This window comes from Oncorhynchus clarkii, chromosome 21 (assembly GCF_045791955.1).
Source record: "Oncorhynchus clarkii lewisi isolate Uvic-CL-2024 chromosome 21, UVic_Ocla_1.0, whole genome shotgun sequence".
Classification (NCBI taxonomy): domain Eukaryota; kingdom Metazoa; phylum Chordata; class Actinopteri; order Salmoniformes; family Salmonidae; genus Oncorhynchus; species Oncorhynchus clarkii.
Window position 1 is genome coordinate 10,140,908 of NC_092167.1, and position 27,689 is coordinate 10,168,596.

The window sequence follows — 27,689 nt, forward strand, 5'->3', positions numbered from 1 at the left end:
AAACGTCTCTATGTGGAGAAGCCCAGTGGTCGGCTTACCTCCCTCCTCCACCTCTACTCCTCCATCCCTCTCTTTCGCAGCCCTGCCTGGTCTCTATCTTGCAGTCTCGGCCTCTCCCCTCTCTCTCTCGCTTTACTCTTACTGTCTCTCTCTACCTCTCACTCGCTCTTTTTCTCTCTCTGTTTAAACTCGGTTTTTATAATGCAGTTTCTCCCAGACATTTTATTTGTCTTCCTGAATCGCAGCCCTTGTCAGGTTGTTATGGTTACCCTCCTGATGAGTGTGTGTGTGTGTGTGTGTGTGTGTGTGTGTGTGTTCAATTCCTCCTTTACGATAGAATCTGGGGTCACCGGGCCTCCAGACTACGACCACACATTGTTAAGCGCTGGAGGATGGCATTTGGGGAGAAATATTCCTTTATTGCATGTATAAAAGGATGAGATTGATTAAGTCCATGTTTAAAAGTTCCCTCGCTGTGTGATCTTCCCTTAAAGGCCATCAGCCTGGTTTTAAATCCCCTACTACAGTTGCTCTGGCTTGTCTCTAAAGGGGGCCTGTGACTGGATAGTTAACCCCAGCAAGCTCTGGGACATGAAATGAGTTAATTTGTAAATCTGCTATTGGATATGAGCAGTGGGGGGTGCGCAGAGTTGATGGAGGGTGTCGTCTGAAGGGTGTTTATCTGCTAGGAGGAGAGGGAATGAAAGTGAAAAAGCGAGAGAGGGAATGAAGGGTGTGTGATGTTGGACGTATCATTGTTTTTCTCGGTAGAGTTGGTGTGCGGAGTGTGAGTGGGCGCAGCTGCTCCGTTTCCGTGGGGATGGCCAAGTTCCTAATGGCTCCCTGGGTGCTCCTCTCCTCCGCTGGCTCGCTCCGCGGTCTGAGTTTTTAGCACGCACAAAGCCCAGTGCTCCGGCCAGTCCCACCTCGTGCTGAAGAGGGAAAGATCTCAATTGGGTCTGTAATCAGATCACAGGGCTGTATATACTCAGCCCTGGAGACAGGGCTTTGGCGAAACATCACTTCACTGTTGACACCCTTTTTTCCACTCTACCAGTGCCAGGGAGCAAACTGGAAATAGCTATTATGATTGTACTTAATGACAGTACATAAGTAGCAAGTGAGGAAAGTTGGAATAACATTGGTAGCTAACCATTTGGAACTGTGTAATGGCTCTTTATGAAGCATAGGCCCTGACCAAACACAACTTAGCCACTGTTAGCTTTATGACCTTCTCAACAATTGCAATCTGGAAGGATTTTGCTGTTGAACATGCAACATTACATGATAGATTGATTGACTGATGTATGGATACTTTGATTTCATACATGTACTAACCAATTTCCTCTCCACCTCTCTGCAGCATGGATGTGGTAACTTCATCCGGGTGGTCCAGCCGTTCAACAGAACCCATCTGTTCATCTGTGGGAGTGGTGCCTACAGTCCTGTCTGTGCCTTCATCAACAGGGGCAGGAGACCAGAGGTTCGTATGCTCCTTGACTTATAATCAGACCATGACCGCTATGTTATAGTTCACCTACAGTACAGTCTCTACCACCATATTCTCATACAAATGGAAATTCCTGTGGATATGTGATGTGGTTATTGCTGAAACTAGAGTTTGGTAGGTTTACGGCTGGGCGCCTCTGCTTCTGAAACCAAACTACCGGATTTTTTATGTCTCATCTGGGGCAAGAGGAAGTCTGTCTTAATCCAAGACATCCTCAGGAAAGCAGCCATAACAGTTGAGTTTAGCCTTGTGTGTCAGTCTCTCTGAGACAGAGACGAGAGGGATGGAGTAGAAGAGGAGGAGCTGTCTGCCCCGGTCTCTGGCCACCTGGCCCTGAAAACAAGACTGGGAAACCCCTCCAGGAGAAAAGCGCTCACTGAACTCACTCGCAGTTACAGCAGTCTGCAGCGCCTGCCAAATCCTAATCGGCACAGAGTTCGAAACCAGGCTCTTTCTTCAGTATGGTGTCTTCTGTCATTTAGGGTTTTGTTTAAAAAGCAGCATTGCTCTGTTTTTCCCATCGGCCAATGCTTGGATGTGTCAGTATCGTTTCTCAGACTGGGTTTGCTAACAGTAACAAGCTGCTATTGTGGGACTTTGACGCATATCTCCCTGGGCTCTTTGGCCCCTAAGCGTGTGTCACATTGTTGTATGGGAGCCTAGTGAGGAGGATTTCAGTGTCACAGACAGGTCACCTTTGTGTGAGTGTGTCGCCGTACAGACCCTGTGATGAATGGCCACGGATCGCCGCCAGAGCCACGGGAAATCTTTACGCACCACTTGGAGAGCAGCCGCGCTTTTCTGGATAACGTCCCTGGGCTGACAGCACCCCCTTCCCCTTCATTCCCCCAGTCAGAACTGTCGAAGTGTGGGTTGGACCAAGCCGGGGGGATTTTCCGCTGACCGCCGAGATTGTAAATTCAGATGATCCATTTCACTGTGAGGGGTGGCGGAGGGCCAGGTCTGAGATGGAACCACAGCATCTCAGCCCATCGGAGGACATTCTTCCCTAATGGAATGTTCTTTTAATGTCCCGTGCAGACCAGTAAAGGTAAAGCCCAGCGCTGGTTTTGTAACTCTGGTTTAAAGAGGGGAAAAAACCTTACTCTGGATTACCTTGAGAACATTTGGAATGCTCATAATCTCATATTTATTGCTAAAAAGAGCAGAAGGTTGAATTCCACCAAATTCCCATTTGAAATATGTTATTTGCATATTTTTTTTCCTGCAGGAGCAAGTGTTCCACATTGACTCCAGAGCGGAATCTGGGAAGGGAAGGTGCTCCTTCAATCCTAGAGTCAATACGGTCTCCGTCATGCTTAGTAAGTTTTCCTCTGTCCCTCTATTGGCTCTATTTCTGTCTCTGCAGGACACATCATACAAAAACCCAAATCGCTGTGCTTCCCCACCCCATGGTTAACCCAACTCCCCATCCTCCTTATCGGTGACCCTGCCGTAGGTCGGGCCGCACACCCTTGTCAGTCTATGTCGTCCTTTGGCCTCTGATTGGTTGCCGGGTGTCAAGTTTCTGACGAAATAGCCAGAGGCACCGAGTCGCACGCACAGCTCGACTTTCTGACACCCGAGCCCTGTGGCGTCAGCAGCCTTTACCCGTCATCAGCCCCTCAAGCCCGGGCCGTCCGGTCACAAGGAGAGGGTTGGCAGAGAGGAGGGGTAGTGGTGGCAGGGAGGGGACCTCTGAGTCAGACTAGGGGACAATCAGGCCTGTGTCTGGGCTAGATAAAAAGGCTCCATCTCCATACTGAACCCCTCATATGAGCTTGTGCTGTCTGGGGGATGTTGACACCACTGCTCCCCTCAAATCAGCCAATCACATACAAACACTTGGACCTGAGCCACACCGCCAGAGTACAGGCTGCTGCATGCTGGGGCTGATGGAATGATGAAGTGACAGAGTAATGGAATGATGAAATGCACAGAGGGTGTGGAGAGAGGAAAGAAAGAGTGCGGGCTCACAGCCAGGGTCATTAGCAGAGTACAGGGAGATCAAACACTATGGCTGTAAATCCACTGTTGGCTCCATTACTGTTTACTGTCACCATTCCCTGTCCACAGTGATGTACTGTCTCTGTAAATAAAGGCTGTCATTGTAAATAAGAATTTGCCTAGTTAAATGAAAAAATTCCATCACCATTGAATTCACCATTGAATATGAACCCAGAATTTCCATTGCTGTCAATGGAAATTGAGACAGGCACATTTTTATTCCCTTGGCCATTAATAGTCAGTGATTTATTGTTTTATTTTTGTGTGTGTGTGTTTTGTCAAGTCTTTAGGGCTCGTGGGGGGTGAACAGAGGGTTCTGTTTGGTCAGATGGGAGTAAGATGGTTCAGCTATGATCCAGGGGTGTGTTCATTAGGGCACACCGTAGCGCAACTTTTTGCGATGGAAAATGAAAACAAGTTTTTCTTAGTGGACAAGTTCAGGTAGTACCTCCCTGTTTTACTTCATTTTCTTCCATGCAGTGCCATAATGAACACAGCCCTGTATGTGTCTCTGTGTTCCAGACCAGGAGCTGTTCTCAGGCATGTACATAGACTTCATGGGGACGGACGCTGCCATCTTCAGGAGCCTCACCAGGAGGAACGCAGTGAGGACAGACCAGCACAACTCCAAGTGGCTGAGTGGTGAGCACGTACAGCAGAAACATATGAAGCACATGTGATGTGCACCAGAAGTCTCCAACTGTGACCCTGAAGAGCTAGAGGTTGGGCAGGTGTTTGTTCCAGCCCTGCACTAACACATCTGGAGTTGGAGATCCACATTTAGTACATCAAATGTACTTCAACTACTTTGACACTGGAAACAATGGACAGAACGTTATACTATAACCTTTGACCCTGTTTATTTGTTTTCCATAGAACCCATCTTCATAGATGCCCAGTTAATCCCAGACGGATCGGATCCCAACGATGCGAAACTGTATTTCTTCTTCCGGGAGAGACTGACGGACAACAGTGGGAATACCAAGAACATCCACACCATGGTCGCTAGAGTGTGTCCTGTAAGTGTGTGTTCAGGAAGTGTGCGCGTGTGCATTGCATATGTGTGCATGCATGTTGATGTCTCATGTATCTCTTTCAACGTCTACAGAATGACATAGGTGGCCAGCGTAGCCTGGTGAACAAGTGGACCACGTTCCTGAAGGCCCGGATGGTGTGTTCAGTTCTGGAGGAGGACGGCACCGAGACACACTTTGACGAGCTCGGTGAGGAACACGCCAACACCTACCTACTGTGTTTACCAAGGCCTGGAACTTTCTGTTCCAACCCAAACCACTTCTCCTGTTTACCTACAACTCAACATCTCCCTGGCCAGTCTTAACAAATACCAATGGATCTCAGATTCTCAGTTGTTTTGGATTATAAGAAGGGTCTTTACACCGGTTTGTTGACCTTCTCAGTATTGAAAGAATTCATGGTTGCACTTTAGTTGGCTAGTCCACCTGTAAATGCTCTACAGACTATTAGTAACACTTCAACTATCTTCTAGCTCTATCCCCAACCATAACCCTTACCCTAACTTTTAGTCTAAACCTAACAAGCAGTAGCTGTTCAACAGATCGTTTGTTGATAATATGACGATCCGGACTATCCAAACAGTGACCCAATTCATCCCTTAGTATTATTTTAGTCTTTGAGTCTAGGGAGGTCTGTCAACACGGACATTCATTCAATACATCTCCACTTCAGACTCTTCCGTTCCAGGAATATTAAACGATAAGGTGCATGATGAACGCTGACTCCATAACACAACGTTGTGTTTTCCCTTCCAGAGAGTGTGTTTTTGCTGGAAACTGATCACCCCAAGAGCCTCCTGGTGTTCGGCGTCTTCACGTCCACAAGGTGAGGCCAATGGTGGTATTGCTCAAGCCTTAGTGGCTATGCTGACTGGCATGGCAGCACCGGATACCATTAGGAATGAAGCAGACATGACAGGAGCTCCTGGATAGAGAACTCCAGTATCACCTTACTGTAGCATTTCAAACATCGTTGCCCATCTCGCCACAAAAGCCGCGGCTCTTGCAGAGCAAGGGGAACAACTACTTCAAGGTCTCAGAGCGAGTGACGTCACCGATTTTGAAACGCTATTAGCGCGCACCACCGCTAACTAGCTAGCCATTTCACATCGGTTACACTTACACCGGCCAAACCCGGACGACGCTGGGCCAATTGACCGCCGCCCAATGGGACTCCCAATCACGCCCGGATGTGATGCAGCCTGGATTCAAAATAGGTACTGCAGTGACGCCTCTTGCACTGAGATGCAGTGTCTTAGACCACTGCGGCACTTGGGAGCACACTCTAGTGACCTGCATGTAGTACCAGAGGAGGCTGGTAGGAGGAGCTATAGGAGGATGGGCTCATTTGTAATGGGATAAATAAAACAGAGTCATACATGTGGTTACCATATGTTTGATACGGTTCCATTCCAGCCATGACAATGAGCCCATCCTCCTATAGCTCCTCCCACCAGCCTCCTCTGGCACTACAGTATTTGGCTCATTGACTTAACTTTACCATACCGTTCTCATTACATTGATCACTTTTCCTTATGTACTAGTAATGCAGTTAGTGAGCTCTGCTTCCTTTCACAATGTTGACAGCAAGTTCATTATGCATGAGTATCACCATGTAATACCCCTGGTGTTTCCTGAGATCTACTGTTACTGTATGTGGTAACTTCAGACACTGTATGTGTTCAATAACTTTATTTATCCTCAAGGGCTTTTGCAGGATGGCTATGGATGCCTGTTATGTGTACTCACTAGGAACTAGGTGTGTATTCACTAGGAACTAAACGGAAGCAAACGTGCAGAAACAGGAAGGGAACTATCAATAAGAAACTTTTTTTTTTACATTGCAAAACATTTTTCTATGCTCTGCCCTAATGAATACAACCCTGGTTTCTTCAATCATCAAGGTTAATTGGGCAGTCTCTAGATCAGGGTTACTCTACCTTGTACCGGGACCCTTCCATAAATCCTAAGGAAACACATGTATCTTTTAACCCGGCCATTTGAGATTCATCCTCTCTCTATAGCCAACACAAACAGTCTGTAGTCTCCATGTCTCCAAGCAATCTCTCGCTCTCTCTCTCTCGCGCTCTCGCTTGCGCTCTCTCTCCCGCTCTCGCTTGCTCGCTCGCTCTCTCGCTCTCTCTCTCGTTTATATTTATATATGTATATATATATATATGAATCTCCAACACAGTCTGTAGTCTCTATGCAACATTGTCATTCCTATCAGCACAATGTGTTTCTTCCTTTTGCTCCTTCAGGCTTTCTCCTCTGTTTTGCTCGCTGAACAAAGGCTCTCTGTATTACTGATGGTCATGTGGTTTTTAGGGTCTGGTCCAAACCGCATCATATCCTTCTGGGAATGGAGCAAGAATGAGGGAAGAGGGGCAAGTTGGGTAGAGCGGAGTGGGGTGGCAGTAAGCTTCACCCGGATTTGATGGCTTGGATATCCTATGAACAGCAGGGTTTAAAGGACTGATGTTTTAACTGGGTGGGTCTGGGGGCTTCTGGGATGTCAGTTATCCACATCACACTGACCGCCGGAATGTGTGTGTCGTTTCCCACAGCTCAGTGTTTAAGGGCTCGGCCGTGTGTGTCTACAACATGGCAGACATCTTGACAGTCTTCAATGGGCCGTTCGCTCACAGGGATGGGCCGAACTTTCAGTGGGTGGCGTACCAGGGACGGATCCCCTACCCCCGGCCTGGAACAGTGAGTTTAGGATCTAATATCTGTATTGAACTCAAAATAAGACGAGTGCCAATGCAAATGTACAGTTCCTTGTTGTTCTCCTACACAGTATCTACTGTGTCTATCAGTGTGGTTGAGGAAACAAGGTTAGAGAAACATTAATAGATGAGGATGAGGACAGCAGAGTTAAGGGGTAGGCTTTTCCTTTATGTACCTTTGTCACAGAGCTGAGTGGTAGGGATTTATTCACCTCTATAGCATCTCTCCTCTTTCTCCCTCCCTCCAGTGTCCAGGCGGAGCCTTCACCCCTCACATTCAGAGCACCAAGGAGTTCCCTGACGATGTGGTGACGTTTGTCAGGAACCACCCGGTCATGTTCAATCCTATCTACCCCGTGGGCAGGAGGCCCCTGGTGGTCAGAACTCAAGCTGACTACAAGTACACCTCTATCGCTGTGGACCAGGTGACCGCCGCAGACGGCCACTACCAGGTCCTCTTCCTGGGCACAGGTTTGTACTGAACGATACATCCTTATTGATCTGTTAGAGACAACTAGCACCCAGCCCCACCACACAACATACACACATCACAGGCTGGGAGCAGCACAGGGCCTGTACATCGCCTACATCAGCACCTAAGTAGCTGTTCAGGATGCCTGTTCAGGATGCCTGTTCAGGATGCCTGTTCAGGATACCCTCAGACTAACATTCTCATATTCCTCGTCTCGCCACTTGTGTTCAATAACCATCAGAGTTGCACTTTAAAGAGCTCTGACTAACGCGGTGGGTTATATGAGTGGCATGCTTCGTAAAGAGTGTGACATCGTCCATGATGGAGCATCCATGTTGGCTACGGATGCTAATAGATCTCCAGGCCCCAGCATGACAGCCTAAATGACCTGTTCACTCTGTCACCAGGGGGTGGCGCCACCACAATCCCCTCATTATACATAACCCACTTAATTCCATTTCATTCTATATTGCAGTAATCCATCTCTGCTCTCATGCCATAACGCAGGCATTTCATAAGCAAATTATTACAGAGGGGATATGAACTCAAGATAAGTAGTCGGTCTCGCTCTTCTGTGAATAGAACAATAACTGCACTATAACGAGCTGCAAGAGAGAGAAATAGACATTCAGGAGGGCGATGCAGCCCACTGGGTGGAGGAGGAAGAGGAAGAGGACAGGTCTGAGAGGGGAGTGTGGAGCTGGCTGTACGTCATGCATCCCAGGGAGCCTCTCTCCTTTCTCTCACCCACAGCTGTTTATGTTTATCAGCCTTCCAATCCGCCAAGATTCCTGAAGACATGCCAGTAATGTCAGACTGCAGGGCGGAGAGGTGGGGGCTTTGTTTCAGGGATGTGGAGTTTTTTTTCAGGGATTTTCAGGAGATCTTGCTGTAACTCTCCTCTCTCCTCCTTCTGCTCGCTAGCTAACTCCTGGACAAACATAGCTCTACCCCTTTCCGTGGCCTTTGTCCGTTCTCCTCTCTGTGGGTTCTAAAGCTCACAAACCCACAACTGGCTTGACTGTGGATACCGGTCACAGCTGTCTCCATTCTCTGACGTGTATATGGAACTGATAGATACACACACACACACACACACACACACACACGCACACACACACACATTTCAAAACAATAACATGTAGTATGGCAATTGTGACGTTTTTTTTGTCTGTAATGTATTTTTCGTTATGCGTTTGCTAATGGGGATCCGAATAAATCAGAACAAAATTTGTGTGTGTGTGTGTGTGTGTCCGTCCCCTCAGACAAAGGGACAGTGCAAAAGGTCATCGCTCTCCCCACAAACCGCTCCCTGGACCAGGATCTGATACTAGAAGAGCTGGAAGTGTTTAAGGTTTGAATTCTCTCTCTCTCTCAAACACAGACAGACATCAAATGCAGACAGAATAGGAGCTCTTGGCTTTTTCACAAAGGGTCACAGACTGTACTCCTAAGGGAGTGGCATTCAGGAGCGTGATGACCCGGGCACTAGACCACCACACAAGACTGATGGGAAGCATACTGACATTAGAGGGCGATGCCAGTCACCCATACCAACCCTCACAGGCTCTGTTTTATCTCAGCGTGATAAACAAAGCAAGTCATCTGTGTGATCAAGGCCCAACCAAGCTTTAATCTCTCTCTGCACCTGGACTACACCGGTCTCCCACTAGTGTAGTTTGACGTGTCATAGAGATCTCACATAGTATTCCTACTAGTTCCGCACGTTGGACGGTTACAAGGTACTCAATAGGATGTTAGATAACCTGAGTGTTGGTAAAAAGACCCCTACACAGGATATACATTTGGTCCATTACATTCTAAGATTCACGGTGTGCAACAAGGACTAGCTCAAACACACCTACAGTCTTATGTAATATGATAAGATAAGAAAGTTATTATGGTCCATTACTTTTATGACATAGGGTCACAACATTTGTTATATAATATTATTGACATTGTGGCATGTTTCTCTCTTCCCAGGACCAAGCTCCAGTGACAAACTTGAGAATATCTTCCAAAAAAGTAAGTATATGCAAGCAGTGCTTAATGTATCTCAATATTGTTTCAAAATGCTTCTGATTAGCTCATTGCTATCGCCTAGTGCAATAGTTTATTTTCTGCATTAAAATTGTGACTCAGCCGGAAAGCCAGATAATAAGCCATAATTGTCCGTGATCTTAACTTAGTTAAGTCACGCTTCCACTTATTAAAACAGTGTGGTTGACATTTGAACTGTTTTGCCTTGCAGCAACAGCTGTACGTAAGTTCAGAGCACGGCGTGTCCCAAGTGTCTCTGCACCGTTGCCATGCCTACGGCTCAGCCTGCGCCGACTGCTGCCTGGCCAGAGACCCTTACTGTGCCTGGGACGGCCTGAGCTGCTCCCGCTTTTACCCCACTGGCAAGAGGTACGGTACTACAGACCCTGGTTTGGGTCAACATCAACAGTACAATGCCAACTGTGAGAAAAGACCACTCTAAAGCAAACCGAGCGGCACAATTAACATTTTACAGTGTTATTCCACTCTATGGTGCAGTCTGCTTTTACCCGTAAAACATTGGTGCTGAGGACCCAGGTTGTTAAGGGTTACAGTATAGGGCAACACTTCACATAGCTAAGGGGTTATTCATGGGGAATTAGCTGGGAATAAAGACAAGTCAGGCTCATCTGGGCTCAATCACCTGCTTTCATTACCTCCCCGATATCTGTCTGTTCCAGAGGTTGTTCCCCGCTTCAGCATTATCGTGGTGATGTCATTCTGTTCCCCCTGTTCTGACACCTTTCCTGTCCTGGTCCTTGTCTGTGTTTGGTATACTCAGTGTATACACCATGTATTCTTGAATTGATCCAACCATAGCCGTAGCACAGTGAGTGATACCGTTCTACTTTGAACAGTCCCCCCTCTGGTTTCCCTCCTCACCGGCTGCTCAGCTGCCATTTCAGTCAACCACAGTTCAAGTGCAGCTTGGTCAGGGAACAGAGGCTCTGCCCTTTTACTCCTCAGAAAGCCTGCTGTTTAAGCTCTCTCTCCCTGTAACTGTTGGATGGGAGGCGACTGAACCATATAGTGGAATAACACTGTCAAATGTTCCTCACACCTCTGTCTGGCTCAGTGGTCCTTCCTCACTGTTGATATTTGGGGATTTTAGAGATTTTCATAATGGGCTGGATGGAGGGTTGGTATAACCATGTTTCTAATCTACTGGGCTTTGTGAAAGGTAGGTATTCTCCAACTAGTTTATGTAGGCAATGAAACTAGATATACAATATATTTGACAGGATTCAACGGTTAGGCCACTTCATAGTACATTTTATTTAAATATATATATAAGGGTACTGTATTGTGGCATTGGAAATATTTCTGGATGGTTATGGTTTCTATACAGAAGGAGCAGAAGACAGGACATCATCCATGGCAACCCACTGACTCAGTGCAGAGGATTCAACCTGAAAGGTATGACAACATCCAGCCAACGTGCGCCCAATGCCTGAGAAACCCACAGCTCTGTTGAATTGGCCAACAGAGGGCATTGGTGTGCTTATCCATTTATCTGATTTCCTTGACTCATTTGTTATGTGGCTAGTCTATCCCATCATTTTACTCTAAAAGGGTCTAACATAGATTCTGTTGGTTTATGGGTCATTTGAGTTCAGGCCCTTGTGGGTCAGCAGCAGGTGCATAGTGTTTTACTGTATTGTCCCCTTGAGTGTGTGTGTGTGTGTGTGTGTGTGTGTGTGAGTAAGAAAACAGACTATACAGAGATGATTCACTCAATCAGCTGTCGGCAAGCAGTCTAACAAGGGGAGGCGCTACGGTCCCCATAGTGCTACATTCCAGTATAAGTCTGTGTAAATGAACATATGTCATGGGACTAAACCATATGGTCACTGGTGCTAATTACCCTGTCATCCATCCAGCATGGGGATGAGCTAGTTGGCTGGGACACAAACATCAGATGACAATGCTGTCAGTTAAAGACCAGGTCAACCAAGCTTGTTCTACTATACAGATATGAAGTGCATCTCAGTGGGGATTCAATCTGACAAACAAGCGCACTTGGGGGATAATCTTAACTTGAGTCAAATTTCAATGGGAGACTAATTGAAAATTAGACTTAAGTGGAAGTTAGGATTCACCCCCTAGTGACTGTGAGGGTTTGGTTGTACTGCAGGTGTTACTAACCCTCCGGTCAACTTTTGACCCTGACTCTTGGGACCTACATCATCCTGTTGTGTGGTTTATGTCTGTCAATGAGTTGATGTGTGTGAAACACCCTTGTTTCAGCGTACAGGAACGCGGTGGAGATGACCCAGTATGGAGTGAAGAACAACACCACCTTCCTAGAGTGTCTTCCTAAGTCCCCTCAGGCCTCCATTCGCTGGCTCATCCACAGAGACAATGACAGGAGGAAAGAGGTCAGACAACAACTTCCCGAGTCAAAGTTAATTGAGAAGCTGGGTTGAACCATAGAAATCGAATGATTCATTCTGTGTGTTCAATGTCAGAGCTGGCTCAATTGGCTCAATTCCGACTCCAGTTTCTTGCAAATCAATGACGTTTTAGGCAAAAATGGAATCCCATGATGTAAAGGAGGATTGAGTAGGTATCCTTCGATTGTGACGACGTGTTTGAAGTAATATCAGACCACTATCATGTCATGCCTCGGGGATGACGTTGTAAAGTATTTATTGGCTGTGTAACAAGATAATGAGTAGTGATATACTGTAGATCAGATGTGATATGGGACCTAACTAATGAGTCTATTCTCAACGGGGGAAACATTTCACATTACTGACACCCTCTAAGACTTCCTGCTGCCCATCAGGCCATGAGAAATGATACGGGGCTGTGCAAAGAGAACCTGTTCTTTTGATAAAGATTCAAATTTTTTACAGATTTCACTGTTTGTAGCTCATGAATAATACTTATATCAGAGATTATATGAGAATGAGTATTCCAGATGAACTGTTTAAAGACTTCCTCCTGCAATTTTTGACCTTTTACTATTGAAAAGCGATATCCCCAGTATTCATACAGTAAAGGACACTAGAGGGTAAAAAATGTTTTTAAAAAAATTAGCAAAATTGTGTTTTTTAGACATAACTGCAAACTTCAAGGAGTAGGGCATTCATGGCGTTGGGCTGATGGGAAGTCGTGATATCATGGGCCTCCCCCTTGCTTGTGGGACAATAGAGAACAAAGGAGTAAAGCCCCCCCTTGTGCTATGTCATGACATATCTGGACCACCTATTGAGATGTGCCTTACGTTAAGTAAATCCAGTGTTAAATGAGCTGAAAAGGAGACTGGAGTGCCACTTTAAGTTGATTTGTCTTTGCTCGATTTACTTGACTATAGATCATGCTGTGGGATAATGTGTTATGCTATAGGACAATTAAGACCATTCTGCTGACACCTCTCTTTCCCCCCTCCAGGTGAAGCTGGGTGACCGTGTGGTCGCCACTGACCACGGCCTGCTCATCCGCTCCGTCCAGCTGTCCGACCAGGGCCTGTACTATTGCCTGGCCACGGAGAACACCTTCAAGCGCACCGTGGCCAAGCTCCGCCTGCGTGTCCTGAGTGAGGCCATGGTGTCAGTGCTGATGGACAAGCAGCAGTCTCCCTGGGCCTGGGCCAGCACCCTGCACCCCAAGGCCCTGCTCTCAGCCTTCAGCCCTGCAGAGAGCCTGGCCATACATCAGTACTGTAAGGAGAAAAAGCAGCTCCAGAGCCTGCAAGGGGCCAGGCAGCAAAAGGGGCCGAGGGGAGGGCCTCCCCTACGGGGTGACATGGCCAAGCTCAAGCCCCTGCTAGACCTCCGGAAGAGCCGCAACCGCAGGAACCACCTGGAACTGCCTGATGTCTGACTGGTGGAGACAAGGGCTGTGTAGAGGGGGTATACATGAACACACACACACACACAACCCCCGAGCTCCCGCCCTGCCCAGAGGCAATGGACCTGAACTGAACACTTCCCTAGCTCCAGCTACTGTAGGTTTACAAGGAGAGAGTGGGACTCACCCTGCCTGGGGCTGTCTGTAGTCTTATATGCATGAGGTACACTGACCAGATGACTGTGATATACATGCACACCTCACATCCTGTCACACTTGCCATTTAGACAGAGGTGTAAGCCCTGACCCTGGATCAGGACACATGGCGATGTGTGGATTTAGGCATCGGGTTCAGGTGTCGTAGGCTACATACACAGAATGACTTACTGCATTCAATGCTGCTCCCATAGTTCTATGATAATACTTGCCACACATATATACTGTAGTCACGCTATACAGTAGGCAATGGTCTGATAGCAGTATTGTAGTATATTCTGTATAGACATTTACAGCATGGGGAAATAATTCAGGCAGCATATAATGGCTTAGTATGGATGGATGTCTGGTCCAAGGAGAACAAACCTGGACTTACAGATGGTAAAGATTGTGATTGAGTAGGGAGATCATTGGCATATTAATTTGTATATCCAAGAGGGGTGTTTCATAGGGAGCACCCTAGTTGTTTACACTCTGCTCTGCAACTGTACATTGACTCATATTCATATCATATCACTGTTTACAACTACCACCTATTACAGTTTTACATTTGACAATATCAAAAACAAATCTCTCATTGTATGACCTGTTTCTATGTTCACATTGTAGCTCTGTCTCTATGGAGGAACTCTATCCCTCCTAACACCAGATAAAATGGCAGCACTGTCTATACAAAGGGCATATTGTCCACACTAAGTGGTCCCAATAAAAATATTCCAGCCTTGGAAATTGAAACAGTGGCTAGGCCAAAGTACACCTCCAGCTCAGCTGCCACCCATATGGACAGTACCGTTACACTAGAGCACGTAGCGCTGTGTGAGCAAAGAACCTTTTGTTGTGGAGGGATTCTGCTCAATTTATTACAGGAACACTGGTAAGACCACCCGACATGTTCACAATCCTTACTCAGTCATATTCTAAACATCACGTTGAATAGGACAAAGGTCATAGAATGCGGTGACCTAACATTTTACGTCGTCTTTCCTGTATTTATTCACGTTACTTGGAACATTTATGTTCTTAAATGGTACGGGACATTGTGCCATACTGCACAAGTATCTCTTCGATAGTGTACGATGCTGTGTCGTCAGCACATAAGCATGTTCATGTGTATAATCTCCATCTTAACTCTGTGGCTATTTGCAATACATCGCTGGATTCGCTGGATTGGTTTTATACTGATGGAGTATAGCAGGGATGCACATCCTAGCTTTTGTATTCAGGTACATGTACACTCCTGATTTTGGGGTTTGCATTTTCTTGATCCATGATTTGATGAAGATATATTTCATCCCCTTACGGAGTTTTAATTTCACGCACAGCAAGGCAGACGTGCACGATCAAAAATAATCGTGATGACCATTTAACTTGAATATCATTCTAATCATTTCGTTCACAGTTTGTGAGATGGTCAGATTGGCGCTCTCTGTTTTCTATAGTGTGAATAGCTCTTTCCTGTTTGTCTCAGAAGTATAGTCTGTGTAGATGTATTCAGGGTCTGTATGTGTACAGAGTGTTTTTCATTCTTTATTTTCATCATTGTAACTTATGTCATTGTGTCCAGTTTTTGTGGATCTGCGCTTTGGAATGTGACCCTAGTGTATATAATTTAACATATTTAATTAAATATTCTTGACCGTATCTGCAAATCGTAGAGCTATATTTTCTTTTTGACAAAATATTTTTTTGAAGGTCTGGCTTTTCCTTAACATAAATCTCTAGACTGACGAGTTGAGGTCGAGTCAAACGTTTAACAAAAGTGTCGTCATAGTGATGTTCAATGTCATTTCCATGTCATCATAAAACTGGTGTATTTCTATTTATTAATGTAATGACAGCCTGAATAAATGCATTTAGAAACTACTTTGAATGTCCTACATTTAGGTTGTAAGTAGTCAGAGATGAATCGGACAGGAGAGGAACAACAGGATCATTCCAAGGAGCAGGAAGTCCCCATATTTCACTTAACTCTTCAGATGTGATACACTTTCACTGTTCAGTCACGCTTAGGAATTACATCGATTTATTGAATGTATGGAATTCATGAGGTTGGTGGCAACTTAATTGGGGGGGGGGGGGGGCTTATGGTAATGTCTAGAGTGGAATTGGTGGAGTGATATCAAATACATCTTAAACATGGTTTCCATGTGTTTGATGCCATTCCATTGACTCCATTCCAGCCATTTATTATGAGCCGTCCTCCCCTCAGCAGCTTCCACTGATGAAATTGTATGATGAATGAAAACAATCACATTACTGTTCTGTTGGCTAGATATTTGCCGTGTTCATGGGCTAGTCGGAACTCTGAAATGTCCATCTTGCTAACTGGTTGAACGCGGTACGTGTATAATAACTACAACCATTTAGCAAGTCGAAAATGTAAGTTTCCTAGTTCCGACTAGCACGTGAATGCAGCATTAATATTGAGAAAAAGGTCAGGGGTCCCTTCTGAGGAATTATGGGTAGGAAGAAACTGCCCATGCAAACGGGGTGGATATGGGAAACGGGAAAGAATTCTGGGAAACAGCGTAATGACTCCAAGTGAAGCTGAATAGATTTACAATGTGATTTATTAGCTACCCACAAGTTTAAATACTTGATCAATTATACTTAGGCATGGCCTACTTTCCTTCAGAATATTTACATGAAGATATCAGTAGCTGCTGTTAGAACTAGCATTTTAATATTGGTTAGTTTCTTGTTCAATCTCAATGAAACCCTTTCCTTTGTTACTGTACTCTCTAGAGTAGACAGCGGTATCAAAGCGCCCCGGGAACCGGCAAATGGTCACCTCAAACCCCTTAAAACTAAGGGAGGGTTCCTTGCGGGGAAAAACAGTGCTTTCTTACCAAACAAACCCAAGTGCCATGCAGAAACCACAGAATAATCATCCGTATGGGGGTGTTTTCACTCTCATTTTGATTTACGGGCCACATGAGGTGAAAGGGAAACTGAATAATTTGTCTTCAAATGTACAATAGAGCGGTTTGTTCCAGTAATGAGAGAACCTAAGCTGGTTAGGTGGGCCAGTTTAAGTAGGGTTATGGCACGGCATGAGTCTAGCTTAAGACCCCTTGAGAAGCAGGGTATCATAAAACAACTTCACTTCCTCCCCGTTCCTGCCTCCATTGATATTCATGGCTCAACTTCAGTGGGAGCCGAGATTAAGTTGAATACATTTGAATCAGCTTGATTTATTTTCATTGGAGTCATGAATGTTCACTACATTAATGTCATAGCAATTTCAACCTACTGTATATTCTAGCTTTCAAAATCTCTGACCAAAATCTAGCCGGGAGGTGTGTGAAAATCAAATTACAATAACATAAAGGAACAGTTTTATAAGAATTTGTACAAAGAAAAAGTACATTCTAACTCCCACAATGTCTACAATATATCCTCGCTTTGTATCAGAGCAAGAATTTTGACATTGTAAATAACACAAATGATGAACGTGCGTGATATTAAGTGACAAGTTACAGCACACTGATGTCCTTGTACCCCCGCTGTTCCTCTGTTGTCCAGCAGCATTGTCCCTCTCACACAAGCTTGTTGTTGTTTCTGCTTACCAAACAATGTGCCACTGTGCAGAGTACCAAGGCTGCTGACCCTAAGCCTATCAGCGTGAACTGCACCGTCTCCAGCATGTCAACACGAGATAACAGCTCCTTCTTAAATCTGTCCGCTGTCTCGTCATCCAGGGATGCCGTCTGTGGAAACAGACAGTCGTTGAGGTGTAGCACGTACAGAAACGAGAGGTTATATACGCAGGAAATACTTTGGAAATATGCCATAACGAACGCAAGTTAAAAAGTTTTAGAAGTAAGGCCTGGAAGCAGTAAGTACAGCTCAAATGACTTACCTCGTTTAGCCAAACTATAGGGAGCACGGTGTAATCCTTCACTTTCTTTAACACCCTGGAGTATATGTAATGAGAGTGAGATATCCTTGGATGAGTGTCTGTACATACAATAGTAAAGTACGGGAAAATAATAGACCGAGATATTAAACCTACGTGATGATCTTGGAGGGGCCGTACACCATGTTCACCTGCAGTCTCTTAGCGAATCTCAGGCTGAACCCCGTGGTCTGACAGAAACAAACAAACACCGAACACATTTATTCCCACAGCAGTTAGGCCTACTGTACTGTACACGCCAGCAACAGACAATCAGGATATGTCAAAATCGAAATAGATGCGAGAGCAAAAGGATGTCGCTTATTGAGAGAACAGCACAAGAATACCATGCGTGCTAAGACTTTTTTGGGAGCGTATTCACAGTTGACTGCATAGTTGGGAAGGTCCTTTGACATCTCCTAGAGGTCAGAGGTGAATGGACGCAGGGCTCTCACCGGTTCCACATCCAGGAACGTGACGTGATGCTCCTCACTAGGACCAAGGCCCTCCACATCTTCAACCAGGTATGGACTACCATGCAGGAAGTGAGGCAGGGAGATGTAGACTGGTTGTCCTGGTTGAGAATATCAAAGATGGACACGTTGATCACCTGGTACTGTACACAGGACATGCATACAGTACGTGTCGAACCCACAGTTTTCCCTGACCAGGAAAAACTCTGGGACCTGCTTGTAATGGAACTGCAGTAAATGCTAGTTGCTATTAACCCTTTATTGCTCCTGTAAGTCTCTCTGGATAAGAGCGTCTGCTAACATGACAAAAATATTAATTTATTAGACTTCTGTGCTAATAGATCATATTATGATTTTTATCTGCTGATGTCCAGCAGTGCAGGAACCAGTTAGTGACTGTTGCCTGTGTCCCTCACCACGAGAGGAGCTGATGTCCAGGACTCCGGCCGATGTGCAGTTCTTAGAGACCACGGAGTCCGTGCAGAAGCACTGGTTGTCTGGGTTGACTGCAGGGGAGGCTAGGGTGAGCGGGGGCAGTTTGAACCGGTAGACCTCGATCCCCTTCAGGTTCAGGCTCCTCTCATACTCAGCTGACACAGACCTGAAGACATTGAAGAACAGTGCTTTTATGAGACAAGGCTCTTTGTTTTTTCCGGGGCCTGACCTCTTGTGGTCATGATTAAAAGGGCATCTTCAAAAGTGATGATGGGAATAGAAGATCAGGGTCCCTACTGAGTGAAGAGTCCCTTCCAGACTTCAAGGAGGGTGATAAACAAGTAGTACATTTCTATTGACTGTATGACGGCAGTGGACAGGATTAAAGCTGATAGAAGTTGCTTTACAGACTAGGGCCTCTGCAAAACATAATCAGTTATCATCTCCACTTGTATTTGTATATACCGTAACACCAGTCTACATGAGATCTGAACATTGATGAGTTGTCATCTCCACTTGTCATCGTATACCATAACACCAGTCTACATGAGATCTGAACATTACTATCCACCCCAATAGGTAAATGATCACTCCACCTGCTGATGTCAGGGGAGAAGAAGTACAGAGGCTTCTTCTTGTCCAGGAAGGGATAGAATGACGAGCCATCTGATGAAAATAGTCAGAACAATGGTAAAGAACATAGAATTGAATATATTAACCATGGGAGTATAAGATGATTTAGTAATGATTCTCCAGTGTTCTTAATTGATTTCTTATGCATTTTAAATGTTTTGGTTGTGTGAGTAAAATGTAATTCAACAAGACAGTGATTCAATGCAAGTTGTCTGCTGCCTGGGTATTTGGGTGACTGTACCTGTGCCGTTGATCATGTCGCAGTATGTGTTGTTCCAGAAAGACACCTTCCTATTAGAGAGAAATCAGTAAAGCCATCAGTTATTGGGTAATACGACCCAGACAAAAACTACCTACATTCAGGGGTGGATTGGGACAATAAATTGGCCCTGGCATTTCAAACATACCAGCATATTGTTTTCTTTGAGGCCCCCACACCGGCCTATTTTTTTTCTTTGAGGCCCCCATTATTAGCCAGATCATTATTTGGGGCACAAACAAAAACTAGTTAGACAGGCCTACTGGGCTACAAATGGACCAGCCGATCTGTCTTTTGCCCAAAATACCAGATAGCCAGTCTGCGCCTGCCTACACTCACCAAAGACCTGTGGTTTTACATGGTTTGCCAGGAGAATTCTACAGATGATGCTGTAAATCCATGACGCCATTAGACTGAACTGACAATATGGACCGTACGGTAACGGTAACAGACTCAGATGTTTCACTTTAAGATGTACGCCAAACAAAAAGCATTGATTTCAAAGTTTAACAACAAACCATGCAACTCTATGCACAAGGACTACTTTGAACAATTTACACAGAAAATGTCACAAAAACACATTTACTAGAACTGTGCAGATGCACATTTTTCTAACAGAATTACAGTTTATTTATTTTTTATTTTGTTTATTGATATTACAGTAGGTGAAGTGGATTTACATCCGGTAACAGAATAACGGTAAGAGAATTACATCATGGGTCCCTGTTATGATATGGGGGGAAGCTTAGTGTGCACTCATTGCACCATTTAGATTCAACCCTCACAACAACTCTCCATCAACTTCAGTGTGTAGAGGCTCAAGATAGACTCACTTTTCCCCCTGCCAGCTGTCAATGATAGACACTTTAGAGATGTCATCCTTGCCTGTGAAGACATTGTATGGCCCATCATAGGTGCCGTTGTACTGAGGAAACAGCACATCACACCATAGTACATTACATTTCATTAAGTTATTCTTACATTTTCAGTGAACATAAATAATGTAGATTGGTATTTTTTGGAATAACGTACATATAAAACGAAATAAAATATTTGTATTATTCTATATAGGGAAGGTGTATGAAAATAAAGGATTTGTATTATTCTATATAGGGAAGGTGTGTGAAAATAAAGGATTTGTATTATTCTATATAGGGAAGGTGTGTGAAAATAAAGGATTTGTATTATTCTATATAGGGAAGGTGTATGAAAATAAAGGATTTGTATTATTCTATATAGGGAAGGTGTATGAAAATAAAGGATTTGTATTATTCTATATAGGGAAGGTGTATGAAAATAAAGGATTTGTATTATTCTATATAGGGAAGGTGTGTGAAAATAAAGGATTTGTATTATTCTATATAGGGAAGGTGTATGAAAATAAAGGATTTGTATTATTCTATATAGGGAAGGTGTATGAAAATAAAGGATTTGTATTATTCTATATAGGGAAGGTGTATGAAAATAAAGGATTTGTATTATTCTATATAGGGAAGGTGTATGAAAATAAAGGATTTGTATTATTCTATATAGGGAAGGTGTGTGAAAATAAAGGATCTGTATTATTCTATATAGGGAAGGTGTATGAAACTGATATGCTGGTGAGCTTACAGGAAAAAATAGGCCCAGTGTCCCTTTCAGAATGGGGTCTTTGTAACCCCAGAGTATTTCCCTCACTGTCCGTCGCTGGAAGAGGGAGACATTGTTTAACTTTATTGCAGCTTCCAGTACCCATGGGGGTAACAACTTGTACCCACCCTGAAAGGAAGGAGAAGAAAAATGAAGTCGCATTTCCATGATTCAAAACGAGTACATTACACAATGTCAGCACACCTGCATATTACTGCTTCCCCGGCTCATACAGATAGAGGATTGCAACAGAAAGGTTTTATGACTGATGTGGTGACGTGCGAGAGAGGGCTGTGTCCTACAAATGGTTGTATTATTGACTCTAACCTTATAGATCCTTGAACATATAGAATACAAAAGATCTGTTATCTACAGTGCCTTCGGGAAGTAGTCAGACCACTTGACATTTTGATTGGTTACAGCCTTGTTCTAAAATGTATGAAATAAAACAAATACTCAGCAATCAACACACAATACCCCATAATGACAAAGCATAAACAGGTTTTAATTTGCAAATATATAACATATAAAGACAGAAATACCTTATTTACCTAAGTCTTCAGACCCTTTGCTATGAGACTCGAAATGAAGCTCAGGTGCATCCTGTTTCATCCTTTTTCTTTTCTCTTTTCTCTTTTTCTTTACTTAAAAAAATAATAATTAAATGCCCCCTTTTCTCCCCAATTTCGTGGTATCCAATCTTGCATTGTGCCCGGCCCGCCACAGGAGTCGCCAGTGCGTGATCGGACAAGAACATCCCTGCCGGCCAAACTCTCCCCTAACCCGGACGACGCTGGGACAATTGTGCGCCGCGCCATGGGTCTCCCTGTCGGCTGCGACAGAGCCTGGACTCGAACCAGGATCTCTGGTGGCACAGTCTTAGACCACTGCGCCACTTGGGAGGCCAAGATGTTTCTACAACTTGATTGGAATCCACCTGTGGTACATTTATGATTGAGAAAGGCACACAGTTGACAGTGCATGTCAGAGCAAAAACCAAAAACCAAGCCATGAGGTTGAAGGATTTGTGATGGTCATTCTGAAAGAGCTCTAGAGTTCCTCTGTGGAGATGGGAGAACTTTCTAGAAGAACAAGCATCTCCGCCACACTCCCCCTATCAAGCCTTTATGGTAGAGTGGCCAGACGGAAGCCACTCCTCAGTAAAAGGCACATGACAGCCTGCTTGGAGTTTCCCAAAAGGCAGCTAAAGTGTCTCAGACCATGAGAAACAAGATTCTCTGGTCTGATGGAACTAAGATTGAACTGTTTGGCCTGAATGCCAAGCATCAGGTCTGGAGGAAACCTGGCAAGACAACACAGGAGTGGCTTCAGGACAAGTCTCTGAATGTCCTTGAGTGGCACAGCCAGAGCCCGGATTTGAACCTGATCTAACATCTCTGGAGAGAGCTGAAAATAGCTGTGCAGCGACGCTCCCCACCTGACAGAGAATGAGAGAAACTCCCCAAATACAGGTGTGCCAAGCTTGTAGCATCAACAAAGTACTGAGTAAAGGGTTTAAATACTTATGTAAATGTGATCTTTCAATTTCTAAAAGCCTGGTTTGCTTTGTCATTATGGGGTATTGTGTGTAGATTGATGAGGGGGAAAAATCCAAATCCATATTAGAATAAGGCTGTAATATAACAAAATGTGGAAAAAGTCAAGGGATCTGAACACTTTCCTAAGGCACTGTACATGTGCACTTGAACCAAACATTCACAATAACACTGGAGTGTTGTGAGACCACCACAGCCAGACTCACAACTAAATAAGTTGTGGTTTGTAAAGACAGTGAAAGCTAGGGCCCCATAACTTATGTTGTGCTCATATAATCCAGACACTTGGTTCCCTTCAACCCCAGCTCTCCTTATTGTCCTTTTTCTCTACTCCAGACAAAGGAACCTCGACAGAGGTGAAATACACAACATCCACTCAGACAGGTAGAGAGAGCCATCACAAGATAATGAGGTGTCACCCACTTACAGCCACAGCCAGGTTGAGGGAGGTGACACTGTCTTCCTCAGACCCCACAGACAGGGAGGGCTCAAATATGGCCCCCGCAGGGAGCAGGAAGGAGATGGTGTGGTTCTCTGGGTTGGCCGTGATGTTCTCTTTGGGCAGGTACCGCGTCCTGATGGGTAGAGAGACACACACGGACGAGTGTCACCCACCCTATCGTCTCCTGCTTTCCCACCCAGTGATTTTTAATCTCTCGTACATTATATCATATTAGATTGGATTCTAGATTAGATGTATTAAAATATAGGTGTTTTCTCTTCATCTATATTAGTAGTAGATATTAAAGATTTATAATTCAATTTATAATTCAAAGCAATTTATAATTCAAAGTCATCCAATTATATTTAGAATACAAAGTGGAGATGAACAACACCATAGGTTTTCTTCCTCTATACAGCATTGAAATCACCTAACAGAGATGATGCACATTGTATATACATCATTTTGTTGATATTTTAGAGGCATCTGAGTAAGTAGGGACCTACTTGTATGTGTAGGGCCCTTTCTCCACCAATGTGGGCTTTGACCCATTCTCCACCACGTCCTGTGGGTTCTGCACGTCAAAGAGCCAGAACTGTCTGTAGACAGGTGTGTCTGCAGACACCCAGTTGTCCCAGGCTGTGGTCCCAGGCTCGATAACCGATTCCTGCATTCACCAGACAGACAGAAACACTTTCTATACAGTGTCCTGATTTTAAGTAAAGCAGCAATCTTTTCACTCATTTATTTAAGCTACAGTGCCTTGCGAAAGTATTCGGCCCCCTTGAACTTTGCGACCTTTTGCCACATTTCAGGCTTCAAACATAAAGATGTAAAACTGTATTTTCTTGTGAAGAATCCACAACAGGTGGTACACAATGATGAAGTGGAACGACATTTATTGGATATTTCAAACTTTTTTAACAAATCAAAAACTGAAATATTGGGCGTGCAAAATTATTCAGCCCCTTTACTTTCAGTGCAGCAAACTCTCTCCAGAAGTTCAGTGAGGATCTCTGAATGATCCAATGTTGACCTAAATGACTAATGATGATAAATACAATCCACCTGTGTGTAATCAAGTCTCCGTATAAATGCACCTGCACTGTGATAGTCTCAGAGGTCCGTTAAAAGCGCAGAGAGCATCATGAAGAACAAGGAACACACCAGGCAGGTCCGAGATACTGTTGTGAAGAAGTTTAAAGCAGGATTTGGATACAAAAAGATTTCCCAAGCTTTAAACATCCCAAGGAGCACTGTGCAAGCGACAATATTGAAATGGAAGGAGTATCAGACCACTGCAAATCTACCAAGACCTGGCCGTCCCTCTAAACTTTCAGCTCATACAAGGAGAAGACTGATCAGAAATGCAGCCAAGAGGCCCATGATCACTCTGGATGAACTGCAGAGATCTACAGCTGAGGTGGGAGACTCTGTCCATAGGACAACAATCAGTCGTATATTGCACAAATCTGGCCTTTATGGAAGAGTGGCAAGAAGAAAGCCATTTCTTAAAGATATCCATAAAAAGTGTAATTTAAAGTTTGCCACAATCCACCTGGGAGACACACCAAACATTTGGAAGAAGGTGCTCTGGTCAGATGAAACCAAAATTGAACTTTTTGGCAACAATGCAAAACGTTATGTTTGGCGTAAAAGCAACACACCATCCCCACTGTCAAACATGGTGGTGGCAGCATCATGGTTTGGGCCTGCTTTTCTTCAGCAGGGACAGGGAAGATGGTTAAAATTGATGGGAAGATGGATGGAGCCAAATACAGGACCATTCTGGAAGAAAACCTGATGGAGTCTGCAAAAGACCTGAGACTGGGACGGAGATTTGTCTTCCAACAAGACAATGATCCAAAACATAAAGCAAAATCTACAATGGAATGGTTCAAAAATAAACATATCCAGGTGTTAGAATGGCCAAGTCAAAGTCCAGACCTGAATCCAATCGAGAATCTGTGGAAAGAACTGAAAACTGCTGTTCACAAATGCTCTCCATCCAACCTCACTGAGCTCGAGCTGTTTTGCAAGGAGGAATGGGAAAAAAAATTCAGTCTCTCGATGTGCAAAACTGATAGAGACATACCCCAAGCGACTTACAGCTGTAATCGCAGCAAAAGCTGGCGCTACAAACAAGCTATAACTTAAGGGGGCTGAATAATTTTGCACGCCCAATTTTTCAGTTTTTAATTTGTTAAAAAAGTTTGAAATATCCAATAAATGTCATTCCACTTCATGATTGTGTCCCACTTGTTGTTGATTCTTCACAAAAAAATACAGTTTTATATCTTTATGTTTGAAGCCTGAAATGTGGCAAAAGGTCGCAAAGTTCAAGGGGGCCGAATACTTTCACAAGGCACTGTATGTCAACTTTTTTTAGATACATTTGGAAAATATGACCTGGGACCTGCAAGAGATTGAACAAATGAAGATGTTTCTTTCACTTACTGTTTAGAATCTACTGTCATGTCCCTTTCTCGCTAGCAGCAAACCACTTTTTCCTAAACGGACCTTTTGGAAATCCACAATGGTTACAGCTCTAGCCAGCTGACACTCACCTTTGTAACAGTCTCACGGATGATATTGTTCCCCACGGGGATAAGGATTATACCTAATATGGCCACCGCAATTCCAGCCCCAATTCCAGCCTTTAGCCCACACAGCTTGTTACAGCAACCCATGGTGGTGTGTGTTTCTATCTGTGGTGTATGTAGGTCCCAGCAGCAGCCGTGCCAGTGGAGAGACCGAGAGACTGAGACTGAAGGACAAGTACAGACAGATGTAGCTGGTCCTAAACCAGGTCACCTACTGATAAGAGGTATATAGTAATGTGACAGCTGGGGGTTGAAGGTTGGGTGATGATGACTCCTGACCTACAGATATCACTACACTACACTAGCTGATTGGAGCTCTGCTTAACTGAGGAGGAGTCAAGAAGGAAGGATATGCTCTGAGAGGAACTGTGATTTCTGTACCTATAAATACAGAGCAGGTATATCATGTTGTGTTAATTTGATATTCTATTCTAATATTATTTCCTGATGGTATGTGGGTTGCTTTATACCCTTTCCCTGCTTAGAGGAAGAGATGAGATGGTCACTGTTGGAGGTGGGTCGGAGGAGACGAATTGGGTACTTTTCAGAGAATATATCCACAACTCTATGTTTTCAATGGAATTTGCAGAGCTTTACTAATCCCATGCTGATGTCGAAGAAGTAGATGCGTAATCTTGATTGTATGATTATGGCAAACCATGGTTATGGCAGCCATAGATTTGAGTGATATTGGAGTTATCTTCTACCTCGGTAAGGTCAAATGTCAGGTCATTCAGTATGTGGGAGATTCTGTGTCACAAATATGCCCCCTGGTGTTACAAATACAGACCTACATCTTCTGTTGAAAAGGTGTATTTATATTGCAATACCGTACTGACATGCATTATTCAGGTGTTGTTCTCTTAGAGTTAATAGGTTCCTCCTCTTCCCTCCAGGTGACCCTCTGTCCCACATCCGTATCTCTACTTTACTAAACACCTTGACCCAGAGGAAGCTGGTGGGAGGACATATGAACTCAGCCAAAAAAGAAACGTCCTCTCACTGTCAACTGCATTTATTTTCAGCAAACTGAGCCAGTGTAAATATTTGTATGAACATAACAAGATTCAACAACTGAGACATAAACTGAACAAGTTCCACAGAAGTGGCAGAAATTGAATAATGTGTCCCTGAACAAAGGGGAGGGGGAGCGGTCAAAATCAAAAGTAGCATTAAGTACTGCAGTGCATCTCCTCCTTATGGACTGCACCAGATTTGCCAGTCCTTGCTGTGAGATGTTGACTCACTCTTCCACCAAGGCACCTGCAAGTTCCCGGACATTTCTTGGGGGAATGGCCCTAGCCCTCACCCTCCGATCCAACAGGTCCGAGACGTGCTCAATGGGATTGAGATCCGGGCTCTTCACTGGCCATTGCAGAACACTGACATTCCTGTCTTGCAGGAAATCATGCACAGAATGAGCAGTATGGCTGGTGGCATTTTCATGATGGAGGGTCATGTCAGGATGAGCCTGCAGGAAGGGTACCACATGAGGGAGAAGGATGTCTTCCCTGTAATGCACAGCGTTGAGATTGCCTGCAATGACAACAAGCTCAGTCCAATGATGCTGTGACACACCTCCCCAGACCACGACGGACCCTCCACCTCCAAATCGATCCCGCTCCAGAGTACAGGCCTCGGTGTAATGCTCATTCCTTCGACGATAAACGCAAATCCGACCATAACCCCTGGTGAGACAAAACCGCGACTCGTCAGTGAAGAGCACTTTTTGCCAGTCCTGTCTGGTCCAGCGACGGTGGGTTTGTGACAATAGGCAACGTTGTTGCCAGTGATGTCTGGTGAGGACCTGCCTTACAACAGTTATGGACATTGCAATGTATTGCCCTGGCCACATCTGCAGTCCTCATGCCTCCTTGCAGCATGCCTAAGGCATGTTCGCAAAGATGAGCAGGGATCCTGGGCATCTTTCTTTCTGTGTTTTTCAGAGTCTGTAGAAA

The 27,689-nt window shown here is 44.6% G+C and overlaps 2 protein-coding genes across 2 annotated transcripts in view; one reads left to right on the plus strand and one right to left on the minus strand.

Moving 5' to 3' along the window:
* Positions 1-15,666, plus strand: part of LOC139378507 (semaphorin-3C-like) — a 39,425-nt gene extending 23,759 nt beyond the window's left edge. Inside the window, exons 5-18 of the mRNA XM_071120731.1 lie at positions 1,364-1,483; positions 2,742-2,832; positions 4,040-4,159; positions 4,394-4,536; positions 4,626-4,740; positions 5,308-5,377; positions 7,119-7,263; positions 7,529-7,751; positions 9,018-9,106; positions 9,736-9,777; positions 10,004-10,161; positions 11,141-11,208; positions 12,040-12,170; positions 13,189-15,666. Of these exons, the coding sequence (XP_070976832.1) occupies positions 1,364-1,483; positions 2,742-2,832; positions 4,040-4,159; positions 4,394-4,536; positions 4,626-4,740; positions 5,308-5,377; positions 7,119-7,263; positions 7,529-7,751; positions 9,018-9,106; positions 9,736-9,777; positions 10,004-10,161; positions 11,141-11,208; positions 12,040-12,170; positions 13,189-13,620 (1,947 nt within the window). The 3' untranslated portion in view covers positions 13,621-15,666. The remainder of the gene's footprint in view (positions 1-1,363; positions 1,484-2,741; positions 2,833-4,039; positions 4,160-4,393; positions 4,537-4,625; positions 4,741-5,307; positions 5,378-7,118; positions 7,264-7,528; positions 7,752-9,017; positions 9,107-9,735; positions 9,778-10,003; positions 10,162-11,140; positions 11,209-12,039; positions 12,171-13,188) is intronic.
* A 1,676-nt stretch (positions 15,667-17,342) lies between these two features.
* Positions 17,343-25,818, minus strand: LOC139379303 (platelet glycoprotein 4-like). Its single transcript, XM_071122106.1, has 12 exons — positions 25,696-25,818; positions 23,635-23,795; positions 23,114-23,261; positions 21,113-21,259; positions 20,335-20,426; positions 19,484-19,533; positions 19,206-19,275; positions 18,591-18,775; positions 18,157-18,275; positions 17,819-17,892; positions 17,666-17,720; positions 17,343-17,513 (listed from the first exon to the last, which is right to left on the minus strand). The coding sequence occupies exons 1-12, from the start codon at positions 25,816-25,818 to the stop codon at positions 17,343-17,345; spliced, it is 1,395 nt and encodes a 464-aa protein (XP_070978207.1).
* Between the last annotated feature and the right edge of the window lie 1,871 nt (positions 25,819-27,689).

Bases quoted from the DNA above. Each gene is read 5' to 3' on its own strand.
- LOC139379303 (XM_071122106.1), bottom strand. From the start codon at position 25,818: ATGGGTTGCTGTAACAAGCTGTGTGGGCTAAAGGCTGGAATTGGGGCT. The intron at 21,260-23,113 runs GTAAGTGGGTGA...CCTTCCTTTCAG, and splicing joins CCCTCAACCTGGCTGTGGCT to GGTGGGTACAAGTTGTTACC. The intron at 19,534-20,334 runs GTGAGTCTATCT...TCTCTCTAATAG, and splicing joins GACAGCTGGCAGGGGGAAAA to GAAGGTGTCTTTCTGGAACA.